The 25,756-nt window shown below is 37.2% G+C and overlaps 1 protein-coding gene across 2 annotated transcripts in view; it reads left to right on the top strand.

Moving 5' to 3' along the window:
- The first annotated feature begins 4,006 nt into the window (after window positions 1–4,006).
- LOC125651678 (uncharacterized) overlaps window positions 4,007–25,756 on the top strand; it is a 57,535-nt gene continuing 35,785 nt past the window's right edge. The window contains exons 1-29 of one of the 2 annotated variants that reach the window (XM_056153003.1): window positions 4,007–4,137; window positions 5,199–5,762; window positions 5,938–5,976; window positions 6,073–6,636; window positions 6,847–6,993; window positions 8,351–8,479; window positions 8,605–8,631; window positions 9,087–9,204; window positions 9,537–9,679; window positions 10,136–10,250; window positions 10,960–11,099; window positions 11,402–11,530; window positions 11,803–11,832; window positions 11,972–12,086; window positions 14,290–14,528; window positions 14,694–14,808; window positions 15,097–15,371; window positions 15,558–15,672; window positions 16,345–16,490; window positions 17,276–17,390; window positions 18,197–18,360; window positions 19,254–19,368; window positions 19,494–19,663; window positions 20,033–20,147; window positions 20,569–20,783; window positions 22,166–22,280; window positions 22,548–22,756; window positions 22,987–23,101; window positions 23,221–25,220. In XM_056153003.1, the coding sequence (XP_056008978.1) occupies window positions 4,080–4,137; window positions 5,199–5,762; window positions 5,938–5,976; window positions 6,073–6,636; window positions 6,847–6,993; window positions 8,351–8,479; window positions 8,605–8,631; window positions 9,087–9,204; window positions 9,537–9,679; window positions 10,136–10,250; window positions 10,960–11,099; window positions 11,402–11,530; window positions 11,803–11,832; window positions 11,972–12,086; window positions 14,290–14,528; window positions 14,694–14,808; window positions 15,097–15,371; window positions 15,558–15,672; window positions 16,345–16,490; window positions 17,276–17,390; window positions 18,197–18,360; window positions 19,254–19,368; window positions 19,494–19,663; window positions 20,033–20,147; window positions 20,569–20,783; window positions 22,166–22,280; window positions 22,548–22,756; window positions 22,987–23,101; window positions 23,221–25,220 (6,541 nt within the window). In that variant the 5' untranslated portion in view covers window positions 4,007–4,079. The remainder of the gene's footprint in view (window positions 4,138–5,198; window positions 5,763–5,937; window positions 5,977–6,072; window positions 6,637–6,846; window positions 6,994–8,350; window positions 8,480–8,604; window positions 8,632–9,086; window positions 9,205–9,536; window positions 9,680–10,135; window positions 10,251–10,959; window positions 11,100–11,401; window positions 11,531–11,802; window positions 11,833–11,971; window positions 12,087–14,289; window positions 14,529–14,693; window positions 14,809–15,096; window positions 15,372–15,557; window positions 15,673–16,344; window positions 16,491–17,275; window positions 17,391–18,196; window positions 18,361–19,253; window positions 19,369–19,493; window positions 19,664–20,032; window positions 20,148–20,568; window positions 20,784–22,165; window positions 22,281–22,547; window positions 22,757–22,986; window positions 23,102–23,220; window positions 25,221–25,756) is intronic. The other variant, XM_056153005.1, reaches the window with a different exon arrangement.

Genomic DNA, 25,756 nt, shown 5'->3' with positions numbered 1-25,756 from the left:
CATGAAACAGATCCGTGTTTGCCCGACTATCTATTTTGTATTGCTTGTAGGAGTTATGAGATTGATCACTGTTCGTTATCTTCACCTTGCATAGGCCTAAAATTTTAGCCCTTCACCGGTATTAATGATGTCTCCATATGAGTGAAAGATTCTCTCGAGGGACGTTAAACAAGATACAATCAATCAATCTAATAAAATCGTGTTGATTTAACTGCTTCGTTAAATCACGATAGACACAGTAAACTATATCTGTGCCCTCTTAATAGACTTGAATAATTATATGTTGAATTTGACGAGTAGCTATTCCGGGAATAAACCGTACGTTTAACGTATTAATATTGTATTTGTTAAAAATGCATGCATCACTGAAGAGACATTATTTGTCGAAATGCGCATCTGGTACATCAAAATTGGTACCGTATAAGTTTTACATGTATTGGTATTTTAGACACATGCATTTTGAACAAAATACAATACTAGCGCTATAGAAGTACTATCGTGTATAGAAGTATAATAGCTTGTATAGAAGTACTATGTTGTATAGAAGTACTGTTTTGTATAGAAGTACAATCTTGTATAGAAGTACTATGTTGTATAGAAGTAATATCGTGTATAGAAGTACTATTTTGTATAGAAGTACTATCGTGTATAAAAGTACTATCGTGTATAGAAGTACTATTTTGTATCGAAGTACTATATTGTTTAGAAGTATATTACGAGCACGAGTTAATAACCAGCCTATCCCATTTTCGATTGATTGACCGAGACGGTCACAATTTCCATGCCTTGTTTTAATATTTGTCGTATACCTGGGTACAAAATTGCACGCGTATCGAGTCATTCTTTAATAAGATATTGAATGTCAAACATGGGTAGTGATGCAAAGGCATGCTTTTCATCTAAAGTTGAGTACCGTGCTATAATTCGGTACTTGTATTTAAAAAGTAAAACAGGCAGGGAAATACACGGCGATTTTGCCGATGTTTATGGGTCTTCTCCACCATTTTATACTCAGGTTAAATTCTGGGATGGGGAATTCAAACGCGGTAGAACGTCTTTAGAAGATGAAGCTAGGTCTGGATGCTACCGGCGAAAAAATGTGTAAAAACGTTCGGGATCTGGTATACTCTAATAGGCGAATTCAGGTGGAAGAAATAGTGCAGGCATTAGGCATTCCACATGGTAGCGTTTCAACAATCTCACATGATCGTTTAGGTATGCGCAAGCCAATAGCCCGTTGGGTCCAGGCATGGGGTAATCGTAATCGAGTAATCGTAATCGATTGTAATCATTACTTCTTTTTTTTTTTTCAAGCCATCGGCAGTAATCTGTAATGGAAGTTATTTTCAGTTATTTGTAATCGTAATTTAACCGATTACAACTAAATTTTGTGGTGTAATTCTAATTACTTTTTCAATTACTAAACACAAAAATAGTGTACCATAGTTTGGCGTGCTTTCTTTTGTTAAAAGTGTGGGTTATCTGTACATAACCAACAATATTATATGGGGTAACTACTACATGTCATTTTGTCAAGTTGGAAATATAGTTAAAGTTCCTTGCAAGGCTGTTTAAATTAGTGAATCAATGTTGATAACCCTTTAAGGATATGCACAGGTTCAAATAGTTGAATTCTGTTAACCATGTTTCCACTATATATAAATAGTTAATTACAACTGAAGGAGTTTTATATTCAGTATGAAACTATGTCTTGGACAAATCCCTTCATACTGCCTGATGATTGGCCACCATTGGGAAATGGTTATTAATCGATTACATCCTCCTAAGTAATTGATTACAGAAGAAAAATGACTGTAATCGATTAATAATCGATTACACAAAACCCCTCCAAGTAATCAATTATTAATCGATTACATTTTTGAGTAATCGTGCCATCCCTGATTGTGTCCCCAAATCCCTTAGCGATGAGCAAATGGCAATCAGAGCATCAGTATGCAGCGCCTTGTCGAAGCGTTTTAGGTCAAAAGATGATTTTCTTCTGCGTCTAGTGATTGTAGATGAGACTTGGGTTCATTATTATAAGCCAGAGAATAAAGCTCAGAGTCGTCAGTGGGTAGGGCCTGGGTCCCCGGGGCCAAAGAAGTTGAAGACGCAACCATCTGCTGGCAAGGTGGTGGCCACAGTATTTTGGGACGCAAAAGTGGACTTTTTACTCAAGAGGAGTACACTAACTGGAGTGTAGTATGCAAACTTGCTAGACCAGCTGAGAACCGCCATCCGTGAAAAACGCCGAGGTAAACTCTCTAAAAGTGTTTTGCTGCAACAGGACAACGCGAGAGTCCACACTTGCAAAGTATATATAGGATATGGATATAGGATATGAAGTAATACCACATCCTGCTTATTCGCCTCACGCTTGGCGACTTCTTCTTATTCCCAAACTTGAAAAAGGTTATCCGTGGACGTCATTTCCGGTCTGACGAAGAAGTCGTGACGGCAGTTTAGGAGTGGGTCAATGGAAAGGACTCTGACTTTTTTCAGTTCTGGGCTGATGGCACTTGAACACCGTTGGTCTAAGTGTATCACACTAGAGGGCAATTGCATCGAAAAAGAAAAGGTGGATCTCAACCAGAAATATATTAAGCTGGTTACTTATTCACTCGCCCTCGTATCTTGTATAGAAGTACAATCAATCTGTTCAATAGGGCTTTCCTGATCAGTCTGACATTCACCGTTTACAAAATCCTCAAGAATAGCAAAGCTACAATTTGTCAAAAGTGTTTAAGCATCCTGACACGTGCAGCTTCTTTTGTCATGCCTGTACGTCAATATAATATGAGAGCATCAATTGAGTCAAACCAGTGTTCCACCTTAAAGGGACTGGTTCACGTTTTTTGACTTTTTTCTTTCATTTGTTATGTTAAAAATTAAAAATATAAATATAACTCATTTAATGTTGACCACCAAAATTTGGACCTTCTGAATACAAGGATAAGAGCAATATTTTATCTTTAATTCTGTGTTATGTAAACAAAGACTCGAGTCTTTTTATGTATACAAACCAGTGAAATGTTAATTTTGTAATTTAAAGCATCTTAATTTTGGACAGTTACAAATTTTAACTTCTAAATGACATATTTTACCTCAAGTATACTTGAAATGTGATATATATATATATATATATATATATATATATAATAAACTTGGATCAATATCCATTTATTTTGAAAACGTCGTAAATAATAACACACATCAATCTTTGTTTTCAAAACAATAATAAACTTGATAATGAACTTCTGTCATGATGTATCACCGTGACTTTTTTGTAAAACCTTCTAAACACATTAGACATTTTGCTCATTTAAAACAAAATTGGGGGGGGGGGGGTCGTGAAGCTAGCTGTCCGTCCACCCGAGCCCGACAAATAATTGGGTGGGTAACTTAAAACATAGTTCTGTAACAAGAATCATAGGTTATGAAAAATGAGACCTTGAACCATGCCAACCTTGATTCCGAAAAAGTCCTGACACTCGTTCAGATGATCTTATCAAATCTGCGCGAACCTAAAAATACAAGCAATGCCAAAGGTGATATTTTGGGCAAACTGATTTACATTTTACTCATGAAAAAAAGGAAAATATATCAAATCAGATGGAATGACTTAAGCCCCCATTTTCCAGGTGCTGTGTACGGTGATACCATTTCTAAATTGTCAGTTCTTCTATTTCGGGAAGAATTTGACGGAAATGGCTTTGTATGATTGGTTGACCCATGTGATCCCACGACCCGACGTGGGCACTCCAACTCTTATCAGCTTACACAAAGAGACTTAGGCCGAGAAAAGAAATATTCGTTGCCAATGTCATTCTCAATAGTTATTGCCGTTCAAGTATTTGTAAACTAACTTTTTCTCGACACTGTTCATTGTGCCACTCTTTTACGTCCTCCAGTTATTTAGGGTTTTAAGCTTTTAAAAAGCGTTAAACTCTTATTTTTGTTTTACCTTATCCTAAAAAAACCCATTGGTCTGGCCTTACACACGGCGCCCATTCATGAGATAGTCGTATATATGCAAAGTTCTCTTTCAGATTCACTATTTCGTTTCGTACAACTAAAGGATGATAACCTTCATTCTTTGGTTAGTCGCCGTTTCTCCCGCGGCGGCGCTTTCGAGAGGTCAGTATTCCGCTTTTTTACGTTACGTAATATATTTTCTTCTTTTTATTTTTTAAAATTATAAATGTATTCCAAGGAACACAATTTTATCATTCTTCATCATGTTTGAATTTTATAAATATGTTGTTGGATATGGCGATATATGCAATGCATAAGCAAATAAAAAATCCAAATCATCACTTTGAAATACGCCATGTCGATGGTGACCATCAGATTTAAGTTCAAGAAATGGTACCGCGTAACTTGATGTTTAGTTTGGATCATCAAAACTTTATATATTTTATTCATTGTAACTGATCAAACCTAATTGGATAGGTTGATGAAGTGATATGAGGAATAAAACAGAATGTGCCTTTAATAAACACTTACTTTGAAAAGTTAAACGTATGATGAATTTCGTAACGCTGAGTCACATCAAAATATGGAGTAGATCATGCAAGTTATATTCCATTTAGAAGTCTATGAATATTCTGAGTTTCTAAAGCACCATTTATCCATCTAGATCAGTGAATTCTTATGTGGACAAAAATTATGAGACTATCATGACTTGTAAAAAGTATGTATATGTAATTATAAAGTATGACCTTTATTGACGTCAATTCATTTGATTAATGGAGTTATCGATAAAAATCATGTATTGTGAGATTCAGTTTTAAACTGCGCCAACATTAGAAATAATATGCGAGGACTTGCAATCAGAAAGTTTCATTTATCAGAACTACGCTATTGACTATAGACCAGATGCCACTTCCCAGACCTGCAGTGAACAATCCCAAACTTGAGTTTGATAAGAATTGTATTGTAATTGTGGTATAGACAATATGTCTTGTTATGTGGACATTTAGTCAATCGAATAGGTCATAGAATCACTTCAAATACCCGAATGCTACAATAACTATATGAAATTTGTTATGCACTTACACATGTACATGTAGTTATTTTGAAACATTTCATGTAAATTACATTTTGACCTGTTTGGTGGTCCAAAAATGTCAAGAAAGAAGTTCAAAACAAGATTTGTTCACAACTTGAACACATTCAAATGCATTTTATATTTTCAGGGTGCAACACGAGAGCTGATGTGACGTTCTTGGTAGACTCTTCGGATACCGTAGGACAAATAAACTTTAATAAACAATTAGATTTCCTTAAGGATGTGACAAACAAATTAAATGTAGGACGAGATCAGGTTCACGTTAGTGCCCTGACCTTCAGTTCCGGAGTTCACAACAAGTTCTACCTCAATGATTACGTGACTAAGAGTGACGTTTTGCATGCGATCACTGGTATTCAGTATTTCCCGGGTAACACCGATACTGCTGATGCCATTAAGTTTATGTCGCAGCAAAGCTTCAGTCCGGCACATGGAGCCCGGGGAGATGTACCACACATCGCCGTTCTTCTGACGGACGGGCCCTCTACCACGAAAGCTATCACCAAACTGCAGGCTCAAACTGCGAAGGACAACAATGCCGTCATTTATACGGTTGGTGTGGGAAGCGGCGTGGACGTTGACGAACTGACGTCCGTGTCCAGCAACCCAGACCTCAGATACTCCATGTTTGCCGATAACTATGGCACCTTGAACAGTTTGTCGGACATGCTCGCTACCAAAATCTGTAATGGTAGGTAGATCACACATCTTAATCAATTTTTCGCTTTCTTCTCTCCTTTCTTAAAAGTAAAAAAATCTGGGTCCAAGATAACAGACGTTCCCCTTGCGATAAAGTATGATGTTAAAACATTTACACACAAATGAAACACGATATTATTACGTACCGGATTTCTTCTATCTTGTAGAGTTGCCACCTGACACTTCCACCCTCCCAGCTCCAACAGGCAAGTGTGCCAATTCTCAACAAAGAAAATAAAACTCTGAATGTTTTTACACCTGATCATATCTTACCGATTGCATGTTTTGTTTTTCCTTCACAGGTTGTCTTCACAAGGCCGATGTTGTATTCATGGTGGATTCATCCACAAGTGTGGGAAGCGAAGACTTTCAGAAAACCCAAAATTTCCTGAAGAACGTCATTACAAACATGGATGTAGGCCACGACAAGGTGCAGGTCGGCGTGATGCAGTACAGCAGCTACCCAACCATGGGATTCCCTCTCAAACTTTATGGTAACCGTGGTGACGTCCTGCACGCCGTGGAGAATCTGCACATGACCAGTGGAGGAACAAACACAGCCGATGCGATCAAATTCACCACAGACGAAATGTTTTCTGCCACAAGTGGAGCCAGAAGCAACGTTCCTAGAATCGCCATTTTGCTTACCAACGGCGGAACTGTTGACAGCCAAGCCGCTATCAATGCTGCAAATGTGGCGAGACAAGCAGGGATTGGAATTAATGTTGTGGGCGTTGGAAACAGCATCAACCAACAAGAGATCCAGGGCATTGCCAACCAGCCAGCCGGAAGCCACGTGATCACTGTTAATAATTTCGACCAACTCGAACAACAAGCAACCCAGATCCTCAACCAAGCATGTGGCGGTAAGTTTTTTTGGGGGGGGGGGGGGGGGGGGTTATGTGGTGTTCGAAAAAAGTCATTGTGGACCGCCATAGAGAAGTAAAATTTCAAGAACTGGTCCTCGCAGTTTTATCAGTTTGTTGTCGAAATATCGCCAACTAGGCGTAAATTATAAATATAATCGATTTGCATAAAGTATTTATGAAACATAAATGTATGATGTTTTTAAACAGTCACAAACACCTACAACTTTGCCTCTTCTTCTACCGTAATCTGTGGTGACAAAATCACGAACTGCAGGGAATACGGAAGTAACGTGTGCAGAGACTATCCAAACTGGGCCGAAGCCAACTGTAAAAAGACTTGCGGACGTTGCTCATGTAAGTGCATGAATTCTTTGCTGCTCAGTCAGTGCTATATTTTAGGTGTTGTACATGTCCAATCTGATTATCACATACTCGCGCTATAATTACCTGTGAATTATGTGTCGGAAACAAGGACCTCTCATCAAAATGAGTAGTTAAATTAAAAAAAAAATAATTAAAAATTGAACGCCCTAGTCACGTAATCGCCTGGTGCTACTAATTATTTCGGATAATATCCATCTGTACAAACCGGAAGATTTTTAATTTTTATGTCGTATTTCCGGTGTGAGGAGATAGCGCCAAACTACGAAAATGATAATGATTATCATGATGGGGGTATTTTATAAAACAATGTAAAACTAACATAAATTGATATGGGTACTTCAAACCATGCAGCTTAAGATTTAGTAATTACAAGGAATTTGACAAATCAGTTGACAAAATATCGCGAATATTGTCAATGTGATCTGAGTCAGTGGATGAAGGCTCACTTTCCAAATCTGAGAACAGCCTGGTTTAGAAAATCACAACTTGTATTTATGTCCTTTTTGTGCTTTTAAATTTGTCTTAATTTTCTTATGGGTATTTTGCTGGAAAGGGAATGTCCTGGCCTCAATATTGCTTCTTAATCTTAAGCCTGTCACTATTTGTAGTGCTTAACATTTCTTGATGCTTTACAATTATGCCTATTTTTGTGTCGTCTATTACTCCACGGTACATAGAATTACCGAAATCCCCTCAGAAAACACTGAAATACCCCACCCCCAACCTACCGAAATACCTACTTTTTAGCTCACCTGAGATGAAAGCTCACCTGTCGTCCGTCGGTAAACTTTTTATATTTTTGACATCTTCTCCAGAACTACTGGGCCAATTATAACCAAACTTAGCCAAAAGCATCCTTGGGTGAAGGGCTTTCAAGCTTGTTCAAATGAAGGGCCATGCCCCCTTTAAAGGGGAGATAATCACAAAAATGCAAAAATAGGGTGGGGTTATTAACACTCTTTGAAGGTTGAAGCATAAGATAGTACATACATATACTTTGAAATTGTATTCTTTTACTTGAAAATATGATTTCAAACCAAATTTTAACATTTATAGTTGAAAATTTATCTTTGCTCTTTTTACATATAAAGAAAAATTCTCTTTGTTAAAAATGAAAACTTAAAGGTTAAAAACTAAAGAGACTTTCATATTTTCAAGCATATATTGTGATATTGTATTGCAGTGCAGTTTGAAATATCGCAGTATATCACAATACAAAAATTGGTGGCAATACCCAACACTATATCATGTATCATAACAAAAATGATTAAACTTTTAACAGTTACTGTTTGTGATTTAAGATATATTTCATTATTTTCTACCATAGACCAGTATATTATGAAATTCCCAACATGCACCAACAAACTTACAAACTGTGAAAGCTATGGTAGAGATGTATGTACCTCCCACGGAAGCTGGGCTACGGACAACTGCAGGCTGTTCTGTGGATTCTGTGGTTAGTAAATATATGAAAAATTGTTGACTTATGTGCAGTTAAAAACAGGAATTGTAAAGATGAAAAGTTTGAATGTAAACATGGCTTGATTTTGTTTAGTTTATTTTTTTCATTTTTGATTTCAGATGCTGCAGCCAGCTCCAATGGATTCTGTGAGTTTGAGGATTTTAAATATAATGATAACAGAATAAAAACAAAAATTATATTGAACTCAGAAATCAAATACAGACTTTACAGCAGATCGTGAAATTTTTTGCAAGACTTTTAAGCGTACATTTATGATTCACATCTGATGAAAATTTTGTGAGCTATTAATTCTATATATATAGATATACATGTATAGGCACACGAAAATGTTTCTAGAACTGAATCGCTTACAGAAGAACACGCTTACAGCAAAGTGCTGGGGACAAACAATTTTTATTTCTTATAAACACAATTCATTATATCCATTAAGTTTGTAATATGTTTTAAACCTACAGGAAATGAAAATCGTTTTGCTGTAAGCATGAATTCATTATAAGGTTGCTCTCTATAACCATGTTTTACTGTACTTGAATAGTACAAGCAGAATTACAGTGGTTGTCATGTTTTATTATGTGTACAGATGGAATGTGTAACTACAAGGGAAAGATGTACCAGACTGGTGAGAAATGGGTTGATGGATGTGATTACGAATGTGTGTGCAATGATGGAAACAAGGGAGACTACAAGTGTTACAACAGGTGTGACTCTCTACATATCAATCTTCCAAGAGTTGTTTTTGTGTACCGGGTATTTTAATTTTTGCAAGAATTTCATTAGTATTGTTTTATTTATAAATCTAGCAAGTTTTGAAACACGTAGATATTTATATAAAGTGCAAAGTTTATGTGAAAACAAAAGCAGGGAAGACTAGTACAGTTTTATTTCCCAGGTTGACTGAATTTACATCTAATGGAACATCTTGATCATGTTGATTAAGAATCGATAGTATATTTTAATGATGAAGAATAAAAAATGGTTTGACAGTTGAAAGACATCAGATATAATTATCTGATGCAATATTTCATTGTAGATGTCCTCTGTACTACAATCTACCATCCATGTGCACGTTGGTGAAGAAGGAGGGCGAGTGCTGTCTGCAGCCAGTATGCAACTTTAATCCATCAGTTAGCCAATTCAACAACACAGCCATGGCAACCACATCCACCGGAATACGTAAGTTAATCTTCAGCTCTATAAAATTTACACTGGTGGGAGAAATTTCAATATGAAGTGTTTCAAAAAAGAAGAGGAGCTCTTTACCACCTCCATCCTTAAACAGAGTACTTAAACTGTTTATTTAATATCATTGAAAGGTTCCATACTACAAATGATGTACTTATTGAAGTATAGGTACTTGTTGGATGTGAAAATTGGCTCACAAGTTCGCAAATTTTTCAAACCGAACTTGCCTAATATTCACCATTATAAGTTCAATAACCCTATACTATTGAATTCATTTGGCATTTAAGCAGTATTGCCAGATCATAGAACTTAGTATTTGATTGTAGAGGATTTCTATGGAATTCTAATACATGCACCATATTTTTTTCTCTACATTTTTCATCAATTTCATTCAGATGATAATGAAAGTTTCATTTTTTTGTAATGATTTCCTCCCATTTATTTCAGCTGTGTGCAGTTACAAATCCAAGATGTATTTCCAAGGGCAGACTTGGAAAGATGGCTGCCAGTACCAGTGCACTTGTACTGATGCCTCTAAGGGTTTCTATTCTTGTGAACAACTGTAAGTTGGAATGCCTTTATAAAAAGAAAAAGAAAAGAAAGAAATCTGCTTTAATACATGCATTTTATTTTAGTCTTTAGTTTTTGATCACACTTTCAAATACTCTATTTTCCCATAACTTCTCTAGATAAAATCAAATTCATTACTACATTATAAAGTCGCCAAGCATAACATTGGTTTTATTATTGTCAGCATTATTCTTTGTTCTCTAGACTTTTATGTCCCAATTGTTCAAAGAAACTACCAAGGGTATTAAGTATACAAATGTAAAAACCTTTTAGGGTGATAGTATACTATTTGTAGATGTGTGGAATATTTCTGATAATACTTATAAACATCGCTAGCTCTCCCATAAATGAAGGAAATAAAGTGAAATTGTTTAGATTTTTAAGTGCATCTTGAAAGGGATGCAGTATTACTGGACAATGGACAACTTCTTGATGTCAAGTAATGTATATTTGTAAACCATGAACATTGGCTTGGTAGCTCAATGCTTAGACCACAACAACTTTCTCTATTTGTGGATTTTGACTGACATTATTTAATAACCTTGACTTACAAATGTCCTTTGTAAATACAACTCTATAACCTTTGCCTTTGAGCAGCTGATTGGTAGAGCAGCCATAACTTCCTTTTTTGTGGATGGTGGGATTAGTAAATGTATTTGATTTCTAGTTTCAGTTTAATTCTTGGTGATTTCATTCTGCAGGTGCCCCACCTACTCAATTCTCCCTGCTGGCTGTCACTTACATACGACCCCTGGTTCATGTTGTCAAACTCCACAGTGTGAATTTGATCAACAGCAGGGTAGCTACACAGGCTATGGTTTTACCAGTGGTTCTGGAACAGGTTTGTAGTTTAATAAAATGAATTTAACAATTGAATTTGTTATCAGATATGATTGATTACTATAATAATCACTGAAATTCATGGACTTGAAATACTCGCATCCATCCCACTATAATCCTAGTTAGATCAAATTTTTGACCACTCCAAAACCGAGTGTGAACCTGCTTGACCATGTAGACAATTTGAAAATCTTGCTGTTGGTGCTGAATTGATTTTTCACAAACTGTTACTGATGCATGCTTTATGATATGGAATTTATTTCTATATGTGGAAAAGTTATAATGTGTATAACATTTACACAGCTCAAAATGTGGTGCCACCTCAACCCTGTGTAGACGTTGCCACCAACTGTAAAGTGTATGGAAAATCTGTGTGCACTACCTATACACAGTGGGCCTCAAACAACTGCCGAAAGTACTGTGGCATCTGTCGTAAGTTTACAACATTTTTACCATCTCTTAAGTACAGTTTGGTCTAATTGATATTTGTATGAAAGGAAAGCATTTGCCTTGGCCGGGTAGTTGTTAAAGTTGTAGTAAACGAATTTGGTCCTTTGAATATAATTCTGTTACACATTAATTTAACATTCTAATAATCTACTATGATAGCAATGTAACATGAAAAAGGAAATTTTGTGTGTACTTGCAATGTTGAAATGTACAAAAATGGTACACTACATGTCATATTGTATAATTTATTTCAGAGAACTCTGTCATCCAACCAGCTGCTGGAGGTAGGTGAAGAGAGATTTCCTGTAATATTTTTCTATAATTTCTCTGTTGCTACATACTACTAATATTTTCATTGATGGTAGTACTTACTTATAGTTGATATACTGTAAATATATATGTTGATTTTTTACTTGATTGTAGATGTGTGCATATACAAGGGTCAGACCTATCTACAGGGACAGTCCTGGGAACCAGACTGTAGCACTAAGTGTACTTGTGAAAATGCCCACTATGGCTACTACAGATGTAATGATGCGTGAGTAGATATTGTATTTTATAAAGCAACCCATCAAGAGCACAACTTGTAATAAGTTGTCACTGGAATACCTCTCTGTATAGTAAACCTGTCTCCCAAGATCTGAACCGTGTAATAAGTTGTCACCAGAATACCTCTGTAGTACATGTATAACTGTCTCCCAAGATCTGAACCGTGTAATAAGTTGTCACCGGAATACCTCTGTAGTTTAACTGTCTCCCAAGATCTGAACCGTGTAATAAGTTGTCACCAGAATACCTCTATAGTATAACTGTCTCACAAGATCTGAACTGTGTAATAAGTTGTCACCGGAATACCTCTGTAGTTTAACTGTCTCACAAGATCTGAACCGTGTAATAAGTTGTCACCAGAATACCTCTGTAGTACATGTATAACTGTCTCCCAAGATCTGAACCGTGTAATAAGTTGTCACCGGAATACCTCTGTAGTTTAACTGTCTCCCAAGATCTGAACCGTGTAATAAGTTGTCACCAGAATACCTCTATAGTATAACTGTCTCACAAGATCTGAACCGTGTAATAAGTTGTCACCGGAATACCTCTGTAGTTTAACTGTCTCCCAAGATCTGAACCGTGTAATAAGTTGTCACCGGAATACCTCTATAGTATAACTGTCTCACAAGATCTGAACCGTGTAATAAGTTGTCACCGGAATACCTCTGTAGTTTAACTGTCTCCCAAGATCTGAACCGTGTAATAAGTTGTCACCAGAATACCTCTATAGTATAACTGTCTCACAAGATCTGAACTGTGTAATAAGTTGTCACCGGAATACCTCTGTAGTTTAACTGTCTCACAAGATCTGAACCGTGTAATAAGTTGTCACCAGAATACCTCTGTAGTACATGTATAACTGTCTCCCAAGATCTGAACCGTGTAATAAGTTGTCACCGGAATACCTCTGTAGTTTAACTGTCTCCCAAGATCTGAACCGTGTAATAAGTTGTCACCAGAATACCTCTATAGTATAACTGTCTCACAAGATCTGAACCGTGTAATAAGTTGTCACCGGAATACCTCTGTAGTTTAACTGTCTCCCAAGATCTGAACCGTGTAATAAGTTGTCACCGGAATACCTCTATAGTATAACTGTCTCACAAGATCTGAACCGTGTAATAAGTTGTCACCGGAATACCTCTGTAGTTTAACTGTCTCCCAAGATCTGAACCGTGTAATAAGTTGTCACCGGAATACCTCTATAGTATAACTGTCTCACAAGATCTGAACCGTGTAATAAGTTGTCACCGGAATACCTCTGTAGTTTAACTGTCTCCCAAGATCTGAACCGTGTAATAAGTTGTCACCAGAATACCTCTATAGTATAACTGTCTCACAAGATCTGAACTGTGTAATAAGTTGTCACCGGAATACCTCTGTAGTTTAACTGTCTCACAAGATCTGAACCGTGTAATAAGTTGTCACCAGAATACCTCTGTAGTACATGTATAACTGTCTCCCAAGATCTGAACCGTGTAATAAGTTGTCACCGGAATACCTCTGTAGTTTAACTGTCTCCCAAGATCTGAACCGTGTAATAAGTTGTCACCAGAATACCTCTATAGTATAACTGTCTCACAAGATCTGAACCGTGTAATAAGTTGTCACCGGAATACCTCTGTAGTTTAACTGTCTCCCAAGATCTGAACCGTGTAATAAGTTGTCACCGGAATACCTCTATAGTATAACTGTCTCACAAGATCTGAACCGTGTAATAAGTTGTCACCGGAATACCTCTGTAGTTTAACTGTCTCCCAAGATCTGAACCGTGTAATAAGTTGTCACCGGAATACCTCTGTAGTTTAACTGTCTCACAAGATCTGAACCGTGTAATAAGTTGTCACCAGAATACCTCTATAGTATAACTGTCTCACAAGATCTGAACCGTGTAATAAGTTGTCACCGGAATACCTCTATAGTATAACTGTCTCACAAGATCTGAACCGTGTAATAAGTTGTCACCGGAATACCTCTATAGTTTAACTGTCTCACAAGATCTGAACCGTGTAATAAGTTGTCACCAGAATACCTCTATAGTATAACTGTCTCACAAGATCTGAACCGTGTCCTGGCTCACAAGTAGTTGTTTACTGCATCCCATTAATATTTTTTCGAAAATTTCTACAGTTTTGTGGTCCATGTACCATTATACGGTGTATTGAATAGGTATTGTTTGTTTTTTTCAGGTGCCCAAGGTATAACAACCTTCCAGCTGGATGCAATACGGTGAACAAGAGAGGTGAATGCTGCCCTGTTGTGAATTGCCAGGCTGGAGTTTTCTATACTTCCAGTCAAAACGTAAACTCCATTGGAAATGGAGGACTGATCACTGTACAACATCCTCCTACCAACCAAATCCAGAATCCACCCTATGGGCAAACCCAGATAGGATCCGGAGGAACTGGATTCTTGGCCCCTACACTGAGTATATTAAAATTGTTGTTTTTTAGTACAACAATACTGAAAATATGAATAATTTTGACAATTGATAAGATTTTTAAAAATATGTTAATGTGTACATTGTAATACATGTTCATTGATATCTGAATGAATGTTTGGTAGTAAATTCAAATCAAAAACTCTTTTGCAGGAGGCTGTTTGTACAATGGTCAGATCTATGGACAAGGACAAATGTGGGATGATGGTTGCAAGTACACTTGCACCTGTTTGAATGCTGCCACTGGTGACTACAGATGTCGTGAAAAGTATGTCTGTATATGTGTTAAACTTTGTTGAGTTTCACTGACACAAAAGGGATGGGAGAGGGTGTAGGTTGAAAGCTCTTAGTTTTTGACAAGATTTAGAATTAATTAGGCCATGGTATTCAAAAGTTTAGGACTATAAGGGAAATGATTATGATTAAATTTATGCTTTTGGAAGACACATCTTTCCAATCTTAAGTTCCAAGTGGGTTTTTCTTTTAAAGTACATACAAATGTAAATAACTGTAAGTTGAGGTTACTTCAAGTCACCCGTGATAATCTTTTTTGTAGATGCCCGTCCTACCAAAACATGGCCTCTACATGTGTTATGGTCACAGACACCAATGACCCATGCTGTATGGTCCCCAAATGTGGATTTGATGTTGCTACCGGCCAAATTCCCGTACCGGTACCCTCCTACAGCCAGGCCACTACTGGAGTGGGAATTGTAAAGCCTCCTGTACCTACCCTGTACCCAACTGTTTATCCTGATGGACCCTGGGTAATTTTGAACACAACTGGAGGGCAACCTCTTGCACCAACTGCCCCAACTAATGTCAAACAAGGTAAGTTTTCCCATTTTTATCAAAGCATCATTTGCAGTTTTTGAAACACTTTAAATTTTAAGATGTCTTATTTGGCATTCAACTTTTCCAAATTTTTTATTGACATAAGACTTTGTTTAATTGGAGATTACCAGATATGATTTTAGTTAAAGTTTCCTTCTGTTTCATTTTCACATGGTCTTCCAGGTTTCTGTATCTACAAGGGCCAGCGTTACAATGCGGGACAGACCTGGGAAGACGGATGTGACTACAACTGTGTCTGTGATGATGGTGTTCGGGGACACTACAAGTGTATTGACAAGTGAGTAACCACTGTTACATGGATGCCAAAATATTATGTTGTAATCTCTGAAAGTTAAAGTTGCATCAGTACTCTTCACAAACAATGGAAACACCATGTCTGACTATCTGTCTGTTGATTTATCTCTATGTTCAATTTTTTTTGACTGAATTAGAAAATATAGAAATTTGAGTATATGTTGCTATTGATAAGAGGATGGGTTATGGCCAAAACCAAGGTCAGATGGAAATGTCATGTCCCTGTGGAGTCTTGCCTGGTTGTGACTTTGTAATTGAGTTATGCAGGGTTTCAGAAGTTCTTATTTGATACAAGGATATGTTTGATATGAACAGAAGGTGTGACATGACCCAAACCAAGGTCATTTGGACAAGGTGAAGGACATGGGATTAGCAGTACAAAATGCATATCTGGGTCATAACATTTTAAAACAGAGACGTTAGAAAGTCATACTTGATTGAAAGGTTGCTTATAGGCTGAGATTGTGTTATAACTTAGAATAAAGGTCACATTATTAGACTAAAACCTTGTTACAATAACTTTTTCATGAAAGAATTTTTAAAAGTACATATATGATAAAGATTATTTTACAGAGGTTTGATATATTCGTATTTTTTTATGGGAAAATATGGCCATTTATATCCTTTTAAGTATTTTGTTTTAATGTACATGTAGATGCCGCACATTTGATTATGTACCACAGCCATACTGTCGACTTACACAGGATCCCAATAATCCATGCTGCAAAGTCCCAGAATGTAAATTTATCCCCCACAATCCAGAGATTGAGGGTCAGAGAACAACCCCAAGTGTGCAAGGAAGTAAGTGTACTATAATGACATCAAAGTAACTTATTTCTACTAACAAGGAAGTAAGTGTACTATAATGACATCAAAGTAACTTATTTCTACTAACAAGGAAGTAAGTGTACTATAATGACATCAAAGTAACTTATTTCTACTAACAAGGAAGTAAGTGTACTATAATGACATCAAAGTAACTTATTTCTACTAACAAGGAAGTAAGTGTACTATAATGACATCAAAGTAACTTATTTCTACTAACAAGGAAGTAAGTGTACTATAATGACATCAAAGTAACTTATTTCTACTAACAGAATTACGGCACGTACTTGTTTGTACATGACGTCTGTAGCATCTGAATGGCACATACTTGTTTGTACTTGACGTCTGTAGCCTCTGAATGACATGTACTTGTTTGTACTTGACGTCTGTAGCCTCTGAATGACACGTACTTGTTTGTACTTGACGTCTGTAGTCTCTGAATGACACATACTTGTTTGTACTTGACGTCTGTAGCCTCTGAATGACACGTACTTGTTTGTACTTGACGTCTGTAGTCTCTGAATGACACATACTTGTTTGTACTTGACGTCTGTAGCCTCTGAATGACACATACTTGTTTGTACTTGACGTCTGTATTGTCTGAATGAAATGCATGTCTATGGTATTATTATTATGAATAAAATTGATCAGTGCAAAGTGGTAAAATGAGAAACAGCTGTTAGATATTGCAGATGTGATACATTGTATATGTAAAATAAATATTTCATCACAACTAAAGCTATCAATGAAATTTATGACAGATTTTTGTGTGTACAATGGCAAACAGTATCAGCAAGGACAGTCTTGGTATGATGGTTGCAGCTATAAGTGTACCTGTGAGGATGCTGAAAAAGGAATTTACAGATGTCTCAGCAGGTCACAGACATTTCTATTGTTTGAAGAATTTTTTAAATTCATTTTCCTACTGAAATTTGTTTCCTTTGATAGGGGAAATTAGGTGTTATTAGGTAATATGTTTTGCTCTTCAGTTCTCTTCTTTTGCTAATCCAGATATAGATGAATTTATGCGAGGCCAAAAACTAATTAATTACTTGGTTCTCATGGCAATTTTGTCATAAATAGATGAGGAAGGTAGTTTTTTTTCTTTTTATCTAACAAAAAATAGAGGAGGGATTTTTTTTTTAAATTCAAAACTCGCCTTCTTTTAATAGAATGAAACAGTTCCAGCATAGAGAAAGCATTGGAAAAATCTCCCACAATGTGCCATGGGAGAATAACTGTTGTGACTCTTTGTATCTATACAGATAGATATTAATGACATCACAGTGAAATATTTGAAACTACATGTACATAACCTTGCTGGCCATTTGCAAAATTTTCGCTGTTTATGCAAACGTTGGGATGACCCAAACTTAGTCAAACATTTTACTGACTGGAGTATCTAAATTGCAGTCAGAGATTCAGATCTTTTTGTTTGCATTAGAAGAGAACATGTGAGAAATGTTGTTTTATTCATTAATTTTAGGATAAAAATGGTTAATGCACATTGTTTAAACAGATGCAGGCAGGCTTCAGAACCTAGTAATTAATTTTTTAGGTCCAACTTAATATTTGCTTCATTTAGTCCCTTAACACAGTCTTTTCATAGTAAGTATAATTAGGTTTGCAAAATGGTGCATACTATGATTTATGAATTATTTTTACTATATATTTCATTACAGATGTCCAGAAATCTTGAATGCCGAGCCTGGCTGTAACTACATCACAGATCCCCGTGACCCTACATGCTGCAGAATCCCTGACTGTACTCCTGTCAACATAACCAATCCTCAACCCCACCCTATTCCCCCAAAGACCTATCAAGGACAAATTGTAGGAACACCTGGTATGCAGAGCATTTGAGTGCATGTATTATCACGAAGGCCCAAATAAAAAATATGGGGGCTTTATAGGAATGACATTTTCTGTCTGACATATAATCATCACTAATCATCACGATATCTTGAATAGTGTTTTCAACTTGCCTAACACCTCTGCTTTTATATTTCAAAGCAACATTTTTCTACCTCGGAGGTTATCCTGCAACATCTGCTAAAACATGTACTTTATTTTTTAAATTATCTCAATCAGTTTGGAAAATAGACACTTTGTGTTGGTTTTCAACAAACAGAGCTTTCATATTTTACAGAGAGGTAGTTTATTGAAGGAGGACATATATATATCATGGGCATTTGTCTGTCTCTTGCATGTCTGTTAATTTATCATCACTTTCTAACTGACTCAATATCTTGAACAGTTTTTCAACAAAAAGTTATCATTTTTCATACAAAGTTACAGTAGATGATCAGTAATAGAAACTATTTATAGATTTTTTAGTCATAAGGTCAAAATCTTAGCTTAATTTTTCAAGATAAGCATTTGTCCTTTGGATCTCATAGTAGACCTGATAAAGATGGTTCAGCACATCCATAAAAGAGCAGTGGTTTCAAATGAGTTTGAAAACTTCGAATTAGCATCAAAGTTCTATTCATACATGTACTGTATAATTATATATGATATTCCTTGTGAAGGATTTTGAAAAGATGTAGTTTTAGATTAAAAAGCTTTTGTAAATTTAGCTGTACAAAAGATTTGATATTTCAGAATTGCAGATTAATCCATGTATTAAAAAAACTCTTTTGGGAGGAGGGGCTTAAATGCATAATTGATGGGCATGGTATCCAGCGCCTTAAACACTGAGTCATTCTATTGGACTTTCCAAGAAAATGTGTTTTTCAGGAAAATGTGTATACAAGGGAGTTGAGCATCAGGCAGGTGAGAGATGGGAAGATGGCTGTGACTTCACCTGCACCTGTACCGACGCCCTCAGGGGACACTACGAGTGTGTGGACAGGTGGGTATCTTCAAACCTCACTGGTTTCAAATTCAATAGGTTGGGTTTTCCTCTTACCAAAGGTGATTTTTTAGAATATATTTTTCAAAGAATTTTAGATAATGAAATAATAATTACTGAAACAGATGCCCAGTGTACACCAATTTGCCAGACACCTGTCGAATGGTCAATGATTTTGCTAACCCCTGCTGTAAGAAGCCTGAATGTAACATCCCAAGTCACCCGGGAGGAATTCAGGGCACGAAAACAACCACACCAAATCCCGCTCTCCCACAAACACTCCCACCAAAACAACGTAAGTATACCATTAACAAAAAAGTACAGGCAAACTTGCGGATAGGAAATTCATGAGGACATCTACATTTGATTCCTTATAAATGAGATTTTTTATATCCAAGTACTTTCTCAAAAGCATATTCTGTATTTGTTAATTCAAAGAATAAAGTGATATTCGCGGAGAAAAACAATTGACATGTATGTCAGCTGGACTTCTCTGAATGAATATGGGAAGGAACATCATTTAATTAATCGATTGCATTGATGATATTTTTAAGATATTAGTTTTCAAAGGAATCAACAAATCTTTAGATATTTCTTCATTTTCAATTGTCACAAAGAATATCAGTCAATTGAGTTGTTTTTATTTCTTTATGGTAATTTGTAGAGTACTGTGTGTACAAGAATGCACAGTACCTGCAGGGACAAACTTGGGAGGATGGATGCAACTACAAATGTCGCTGTGATGACTCCAGTCGTGGAATCTACACATGCAACCAGAGGTTAGCTGTGTGAAAAAAACTGGGAAAATTGAAAAAGTTCATTTGTGACATATTTTCATAAGATTATATGTACAAAGCTATAAATATGAATTTTTAAAAGGAATAGTAAAAGTAGTAGATATCACATTCCAAATGCTATTAAAAATAGATTTCCAAAATTTTGAGGCTAAATAACAACCAGTAACAAATTGCTATAACAATGTAATTTGAGGCTCATAATTCTCTTTGAGTGAAACATATGAGTATTAGAAGAAAAAAAACCCACTATAGCCTATTTATAAGTAGCAGGAATATTGACAAATAAACCGAATTAGGATCGGGACTATAGCAAGGAAAATTTCTTGGTTCCTGTAATAAAATTTTAAGTTCCTAAATTTAAATTTGTAGGAGAAGCGTTTACTTATTTTGATTTTGCCTTCAGATGTCCCACATTCTCAAGTCTGACCCCAGGATGCACAATGAAGACTGACCCAAGAGACTCGTGCTGTTTGATTGAAGTTTGCCCACAACCCACACCAGGCCCACACCAGACTAACCCTATACCGACTATTCCACCAAATCCCTTCACAGGAAAGGTGAACCTGCCCATGCCAAGCCAAGTTCCTGGACAACCCCAACCTTCACCAAAACCAATTGGTAAGTCTTGCACTTTCTTAACTCTTTCACCTGGACAAAAGCAAAATTGGATTTTTTGTTTGAAAATGGTTCATATTTTATTTGTTTGCCTGACAGACATACACGACAAATGTTTTACGTTTTCAAATTCATGTCATTAACAGAAAAAATCACATTGTTATATCAAGTTTCTTTAGTTATTTTCTGTTTCACATATATATCGATTTTTCATATTTTCATTTTGAACATAATTCATTAAATACAATGTTGAAATTAACCTTCAAAGTTGGCCTAAACAGCATCTTCCCCATTTAAGCACTGATTTTGGCTTGAATTTTGACTTCGAAGTTCTTGAATCAATGCGGGCCTGCTCCTAAAATTTTGATTTCGATAGGTTACCAATCTGAAGATTAATTTACAATAGTATTTTTTTCGGGGCACCCTTGCCTTAGATTGGAGTTGAAATTGATGATAAACGGACAAAAAGTTAGGGGGACTGTTTTTGAATACCTGGTTTATATCTACATGGGTATTACTTGTGCATAGAATAGCTCAGTCAGCTGCACTGCTCGCAGTATACACTGTGATTATCTCAGTAAGCTGCACCGCTCGCAGTATACGCTGTGATTATCTCAGTAAGCTGCACCGCTCGCAGTATACACTGTGATTATCTCAGTAAGCTGCACCACTCGCAGTATACGCTGTGATTATCTCAGTAAGCTGCACCGCTCGCTGTATACGCTGTGATTATCTCAGTAAGCTGCACCGCTCGCAGTATATGTTGTTATTATTTTTTTAACCATTGTTCGAATCCTCCTCATGTCATAGTTTTTTTTTTTATTATCATATATAATTATGCATACATTTTCCTTCAATAATCTAGTTTGAATGGATATCCATTCTTTGTATACAAGGCACTAAAAGAGAATGCTTGTAAATTCTGTTTACAAATGCAGTCAAGTGGAACTATCCTCACCTTAGTCGATTTTATTCCAAGGACAATATTCATTCATTTTGCGATGGAAGCACATGTGCGACCAAAAAAAAAAAGCATGCCTTACAAGAATTGTTGTATTTGTACATATATCAAATAGGGAGTTAGCCCGAAAGAATTAAGACCAGATATATACCATTACAAAAATATGAAATATCATATAAAGCTCAAAACGTGAAAACAATACATGCGTCATGCTAATACATCATTGTAAGAGGTCAGTTTCTATGTCCACTTACTACAGGCATTAAAAACAATCAATTACATTTACTCAGCCCTAGGTGACTGTCCAGAATGATTAGGCAAGCTTTTTGTAAAGACTAAAACCAGATCTGAACTTTCTAGGTTCTAGAGAGGCATATTGCCGGTATGTGAGCTGTAATATGTGAGTATCCATGATTTGTTTTAGGTTTCTGTGTGTACAAGAGTGTCACTTACATGCAAGGACAGAAATGGGATGATGGATGTGACTACACTTGTAATTGTTATGATGCTGAGCATGGAAAATACAGATGTACTCCCAAGTAAGCAACATAAAGCACAATATAGTTGCTTCTTAGGGACAATGCATGGCATATTTAAATGCAATACATGTATCAGATATCTTCAAATGTAGCATCAGATATCAGTAAATAGTGTCCTCCATTTAAACCACTATTACAGAGATTCTGTTTTGGCAAAGGACAGATCCAATGATTGTTACTTTTTTGTATTTTTAAAAAAAAAAAAGCTTTTTTTTTTATCTCGTGTGATTGTGGACAGCACACGACTGAAATGATTATACATTGCAGATGCCCTCGCTACATGGACTTGCCAGAAGGTTGCAGACTTCATAAAGACCCTGCTAACCCCTGTTGTGATATCGTGGAGTGTGCCGAGCCAACACCTGCCCCCACTCCTGCTCAGACCATACAGCCTGGTCCTAATCCAACAAACCAGACTCCAAATCCAAATCCAAATCCTCAGCCCACCACACCACAGCCAACCCCACAATCTAGATGTAAGTCAGCAGCTGACAATTTCATAGATTCTGTCAACAACAAAAATATGAGTTCTGTTCATCTAAACTAAAATGTCTTAACATTGAGCCATTTCCACCTTCTAAAGGCATTGGTATTTGCATTCATGTTCTATTTGCATTTTTAAGAACTTTGTCACACGTACACATATGCGCCCGTCACATTACCCACAGTTATTACAAGTATTTTTAATGTGTTGCTATGATACTAGGTACTTGTGAGTACAAGGGACAGCAGTACCTACAGGGTCAGCAGTGGTATGATGGCTGTGACTTCTCTTGTGTCTGTGAGGACTGTGTTACTGGTGTCTACAGGTGCAACCAAAGGTAAGTCTCTCCGTGATAAAACCAATAGGCTTGAAGCTTATGCTTTAACCATACATGATAGCAAAATAGCTCTTGTATTGAATACAGTTTGAAATATCTTGGGCATTTGATTTTGATAGGTGCCCAACATTTCAAGCTCCACCTGCAGAATGCACTCTGGTTGCTGATCCGAAAGATCCACTTTGTTGTAAGATTCCTGAGTGTCCCACCACTGGAAATTACAACACTGCTCCTCCTCTGGTCATTCAAGGAGGAAAAGCAACTCCAAGCCCCACTCTGAGACCCATTTACACACCTAATCCTACTCCACCCACACCTTTCTATGGAGGATTTACAGGTGGCCCTGTGTACACAACACCACGACCCACTCCAGCAATCCTGATCCCAGGACAAACTTATCCAACAGGTACACCATATCCAGGAGGTACTTATCCACCAGGAACTGTTCCCACACAGCCTCCTCGAACCTACACACCTTATCCCAGTGGAACATACCCACCAAACTACTCTCCAAATCCATCCAATATTCCAACATTCAGACCAGGACAACCCTACCCATCTAATATGACTCCATATCCCAGTGGCACCTATCCACCCAGAGAAACCTATCCCCTGCCAACTATTTATCCTGGAGGTGGAACTTATCCTCCAGGTTTTAGCCCAGTAACAACCCCTGTTCCTTATAGTCCTGTAGTGGTTTACTTCACTAATCCCCCACTGATCCCAGGAGGTACCTATCCTCCAGGACGTACCCCTTATGTTGGTGGAACCTATCCAACAGGTACTGTTCCTCCTAGAACCTATACTCCATACCCAAGTGGAACATATCCACCAAGATATACTTTTGGTCCCTATTTCACACAACCAACATTCAAACCATACCAAACTTACCCCACAAACAAAACACCATACCCCAGTGGAACATACCCAACTGGAACTGTGCCACCTCCCACTCCATTTATAGGTGGAACTTATCCTCCAGGTTACACACCACAACCAACACCAACTCCCAAGCCACAAGTCCCCATCCTGATCCCTGGAGCAACTTACCCACCCAGAGAGACTCCCTACCCATATGGAACATATCCAACAGGCACAGTACCACATCAGTACACTCCATATATTGGTGGAACATATCCTCCATCTTTCACCTTCAGACCAGGACAAACACCTCCAACATTTGTTCCAGGACAAACGTACCCCACCAATCAAACTCCTTATCCAGGTGAAACATTCCCAACACGTGTCACTGTGCCTCAATATACACCTTTTGTTGGTGGAACATACCCACCAAGCTACACTCCACCGCCATATTACAAACCATCCACATATAGACCAGGTGGCACCTATCCAACTAATCGAACACCATATCCCTATGGTACCTTCCCATCTGGAACTGTACCAATGGGAACACCCTATGTAGGTGGAACATATCCTCCTGGCTTCACATTCAAGCAACCCCAACCTACCACACAGAACCCATTCATTCCAGGCAAGACCTACCCTACCAACATTACACCATATCCAGGTGGAACATACCCACCTAAACAAACTGTACCACCGCTGACACCATATCCACAAGGAACATTCCCAACTGGATACACTCCATTTTACCTGGTCACCAACTATCCTCATTACAATGGTGGCACCATTTATCCACCAGGAGCTACACCATATCCAGGAGGCCCCACTTATCCACCAAATCTCACTTACCCTACCTACACCCCATATCCACAAGGTACATATCCACCAATTAAACCATCATCTGGTTACTTCACTGGTGCTGCACCAATCACATTCAAACCCTACCAAACCTATCCACCAAATCAAACTCCATACCCAGGTGGATCCTATCCGACTGGCACTGTGCCTCCACAGCAACCATACCCAAGTGGAACATACCCCCCAGGTTATACAGGTGGAAATCCAAATCAGCCATACCTTATCCCAGGACGAACCTATCCACCATACTTGACACCCTACCCATCTGCGACATACCCACCTGGTGTGACTGTTCCATACACACCTTACCCACAAGGAACATACCCACCAAACTACACATTGCCACCACAGTTCACTACCCGCCAGCCAACACCAACACCACCACCAATTTACGTTCGTAAGTCTCATATTTATGATTATCTCGAACTTTTATTCAAAACATCCCACTTAAAGTAATTGAGGAAAAAAAATCTTGAAATTTCTTCTCTGAAAAAAAAAAATACAAAGGGAAAACAAGGAACTTTTTCTAGTGATTGTAATAGTGTCTTAAATGATTTTGTAATTTTTGTAAGTCCAGCTTAATGCTTTGTGAATGCTTAAAATTCACGGGAAGGGCCAGAGTCATAACCCTGGGCTCCCAGTGAGTGACCGTCTTCAAGTTCCATCAGTCTCTAACTATAATGTAGTCACAAGCAAGATTAATCCCTGATCACAGCAAATGTTTTTTTTAAAAAAAATTTGGCACTTGCTTCATCTATTTTTTAAAAGGATTTTTGAAAGAAATGAAAATGGTTTTCTGTGTGGTATACATGTATGTTATGGACAACTTGTAAATCTTGTGTACCCTGAAACTTAAAGACTGCCATACAGAGAGCCAGTCAATAATATCATTATAGTATGTGACCAACATTAAATATGCTGCATTTTTTTCTG

Source organism: Ostrea edulis, chromosome 1 (assembly GCF_947568905.1).
Source record: "Ostrea edulis chromosome 1, xbOstEdul1.1, whole genome shotgun sequence".
In the NCBI taxonomy this organism is placed as follows: domain Eukaryota; kingdom Metazoa; phylum Mollusca; class Bivalvia; order Ostreida; family Ostreidae; genus Ostrea; species Ostrea edulis.
Note: the sequence above shows the minus strand (reverse complement) of the source record. Positions and strands in the feature narration are given on the sequence as shown.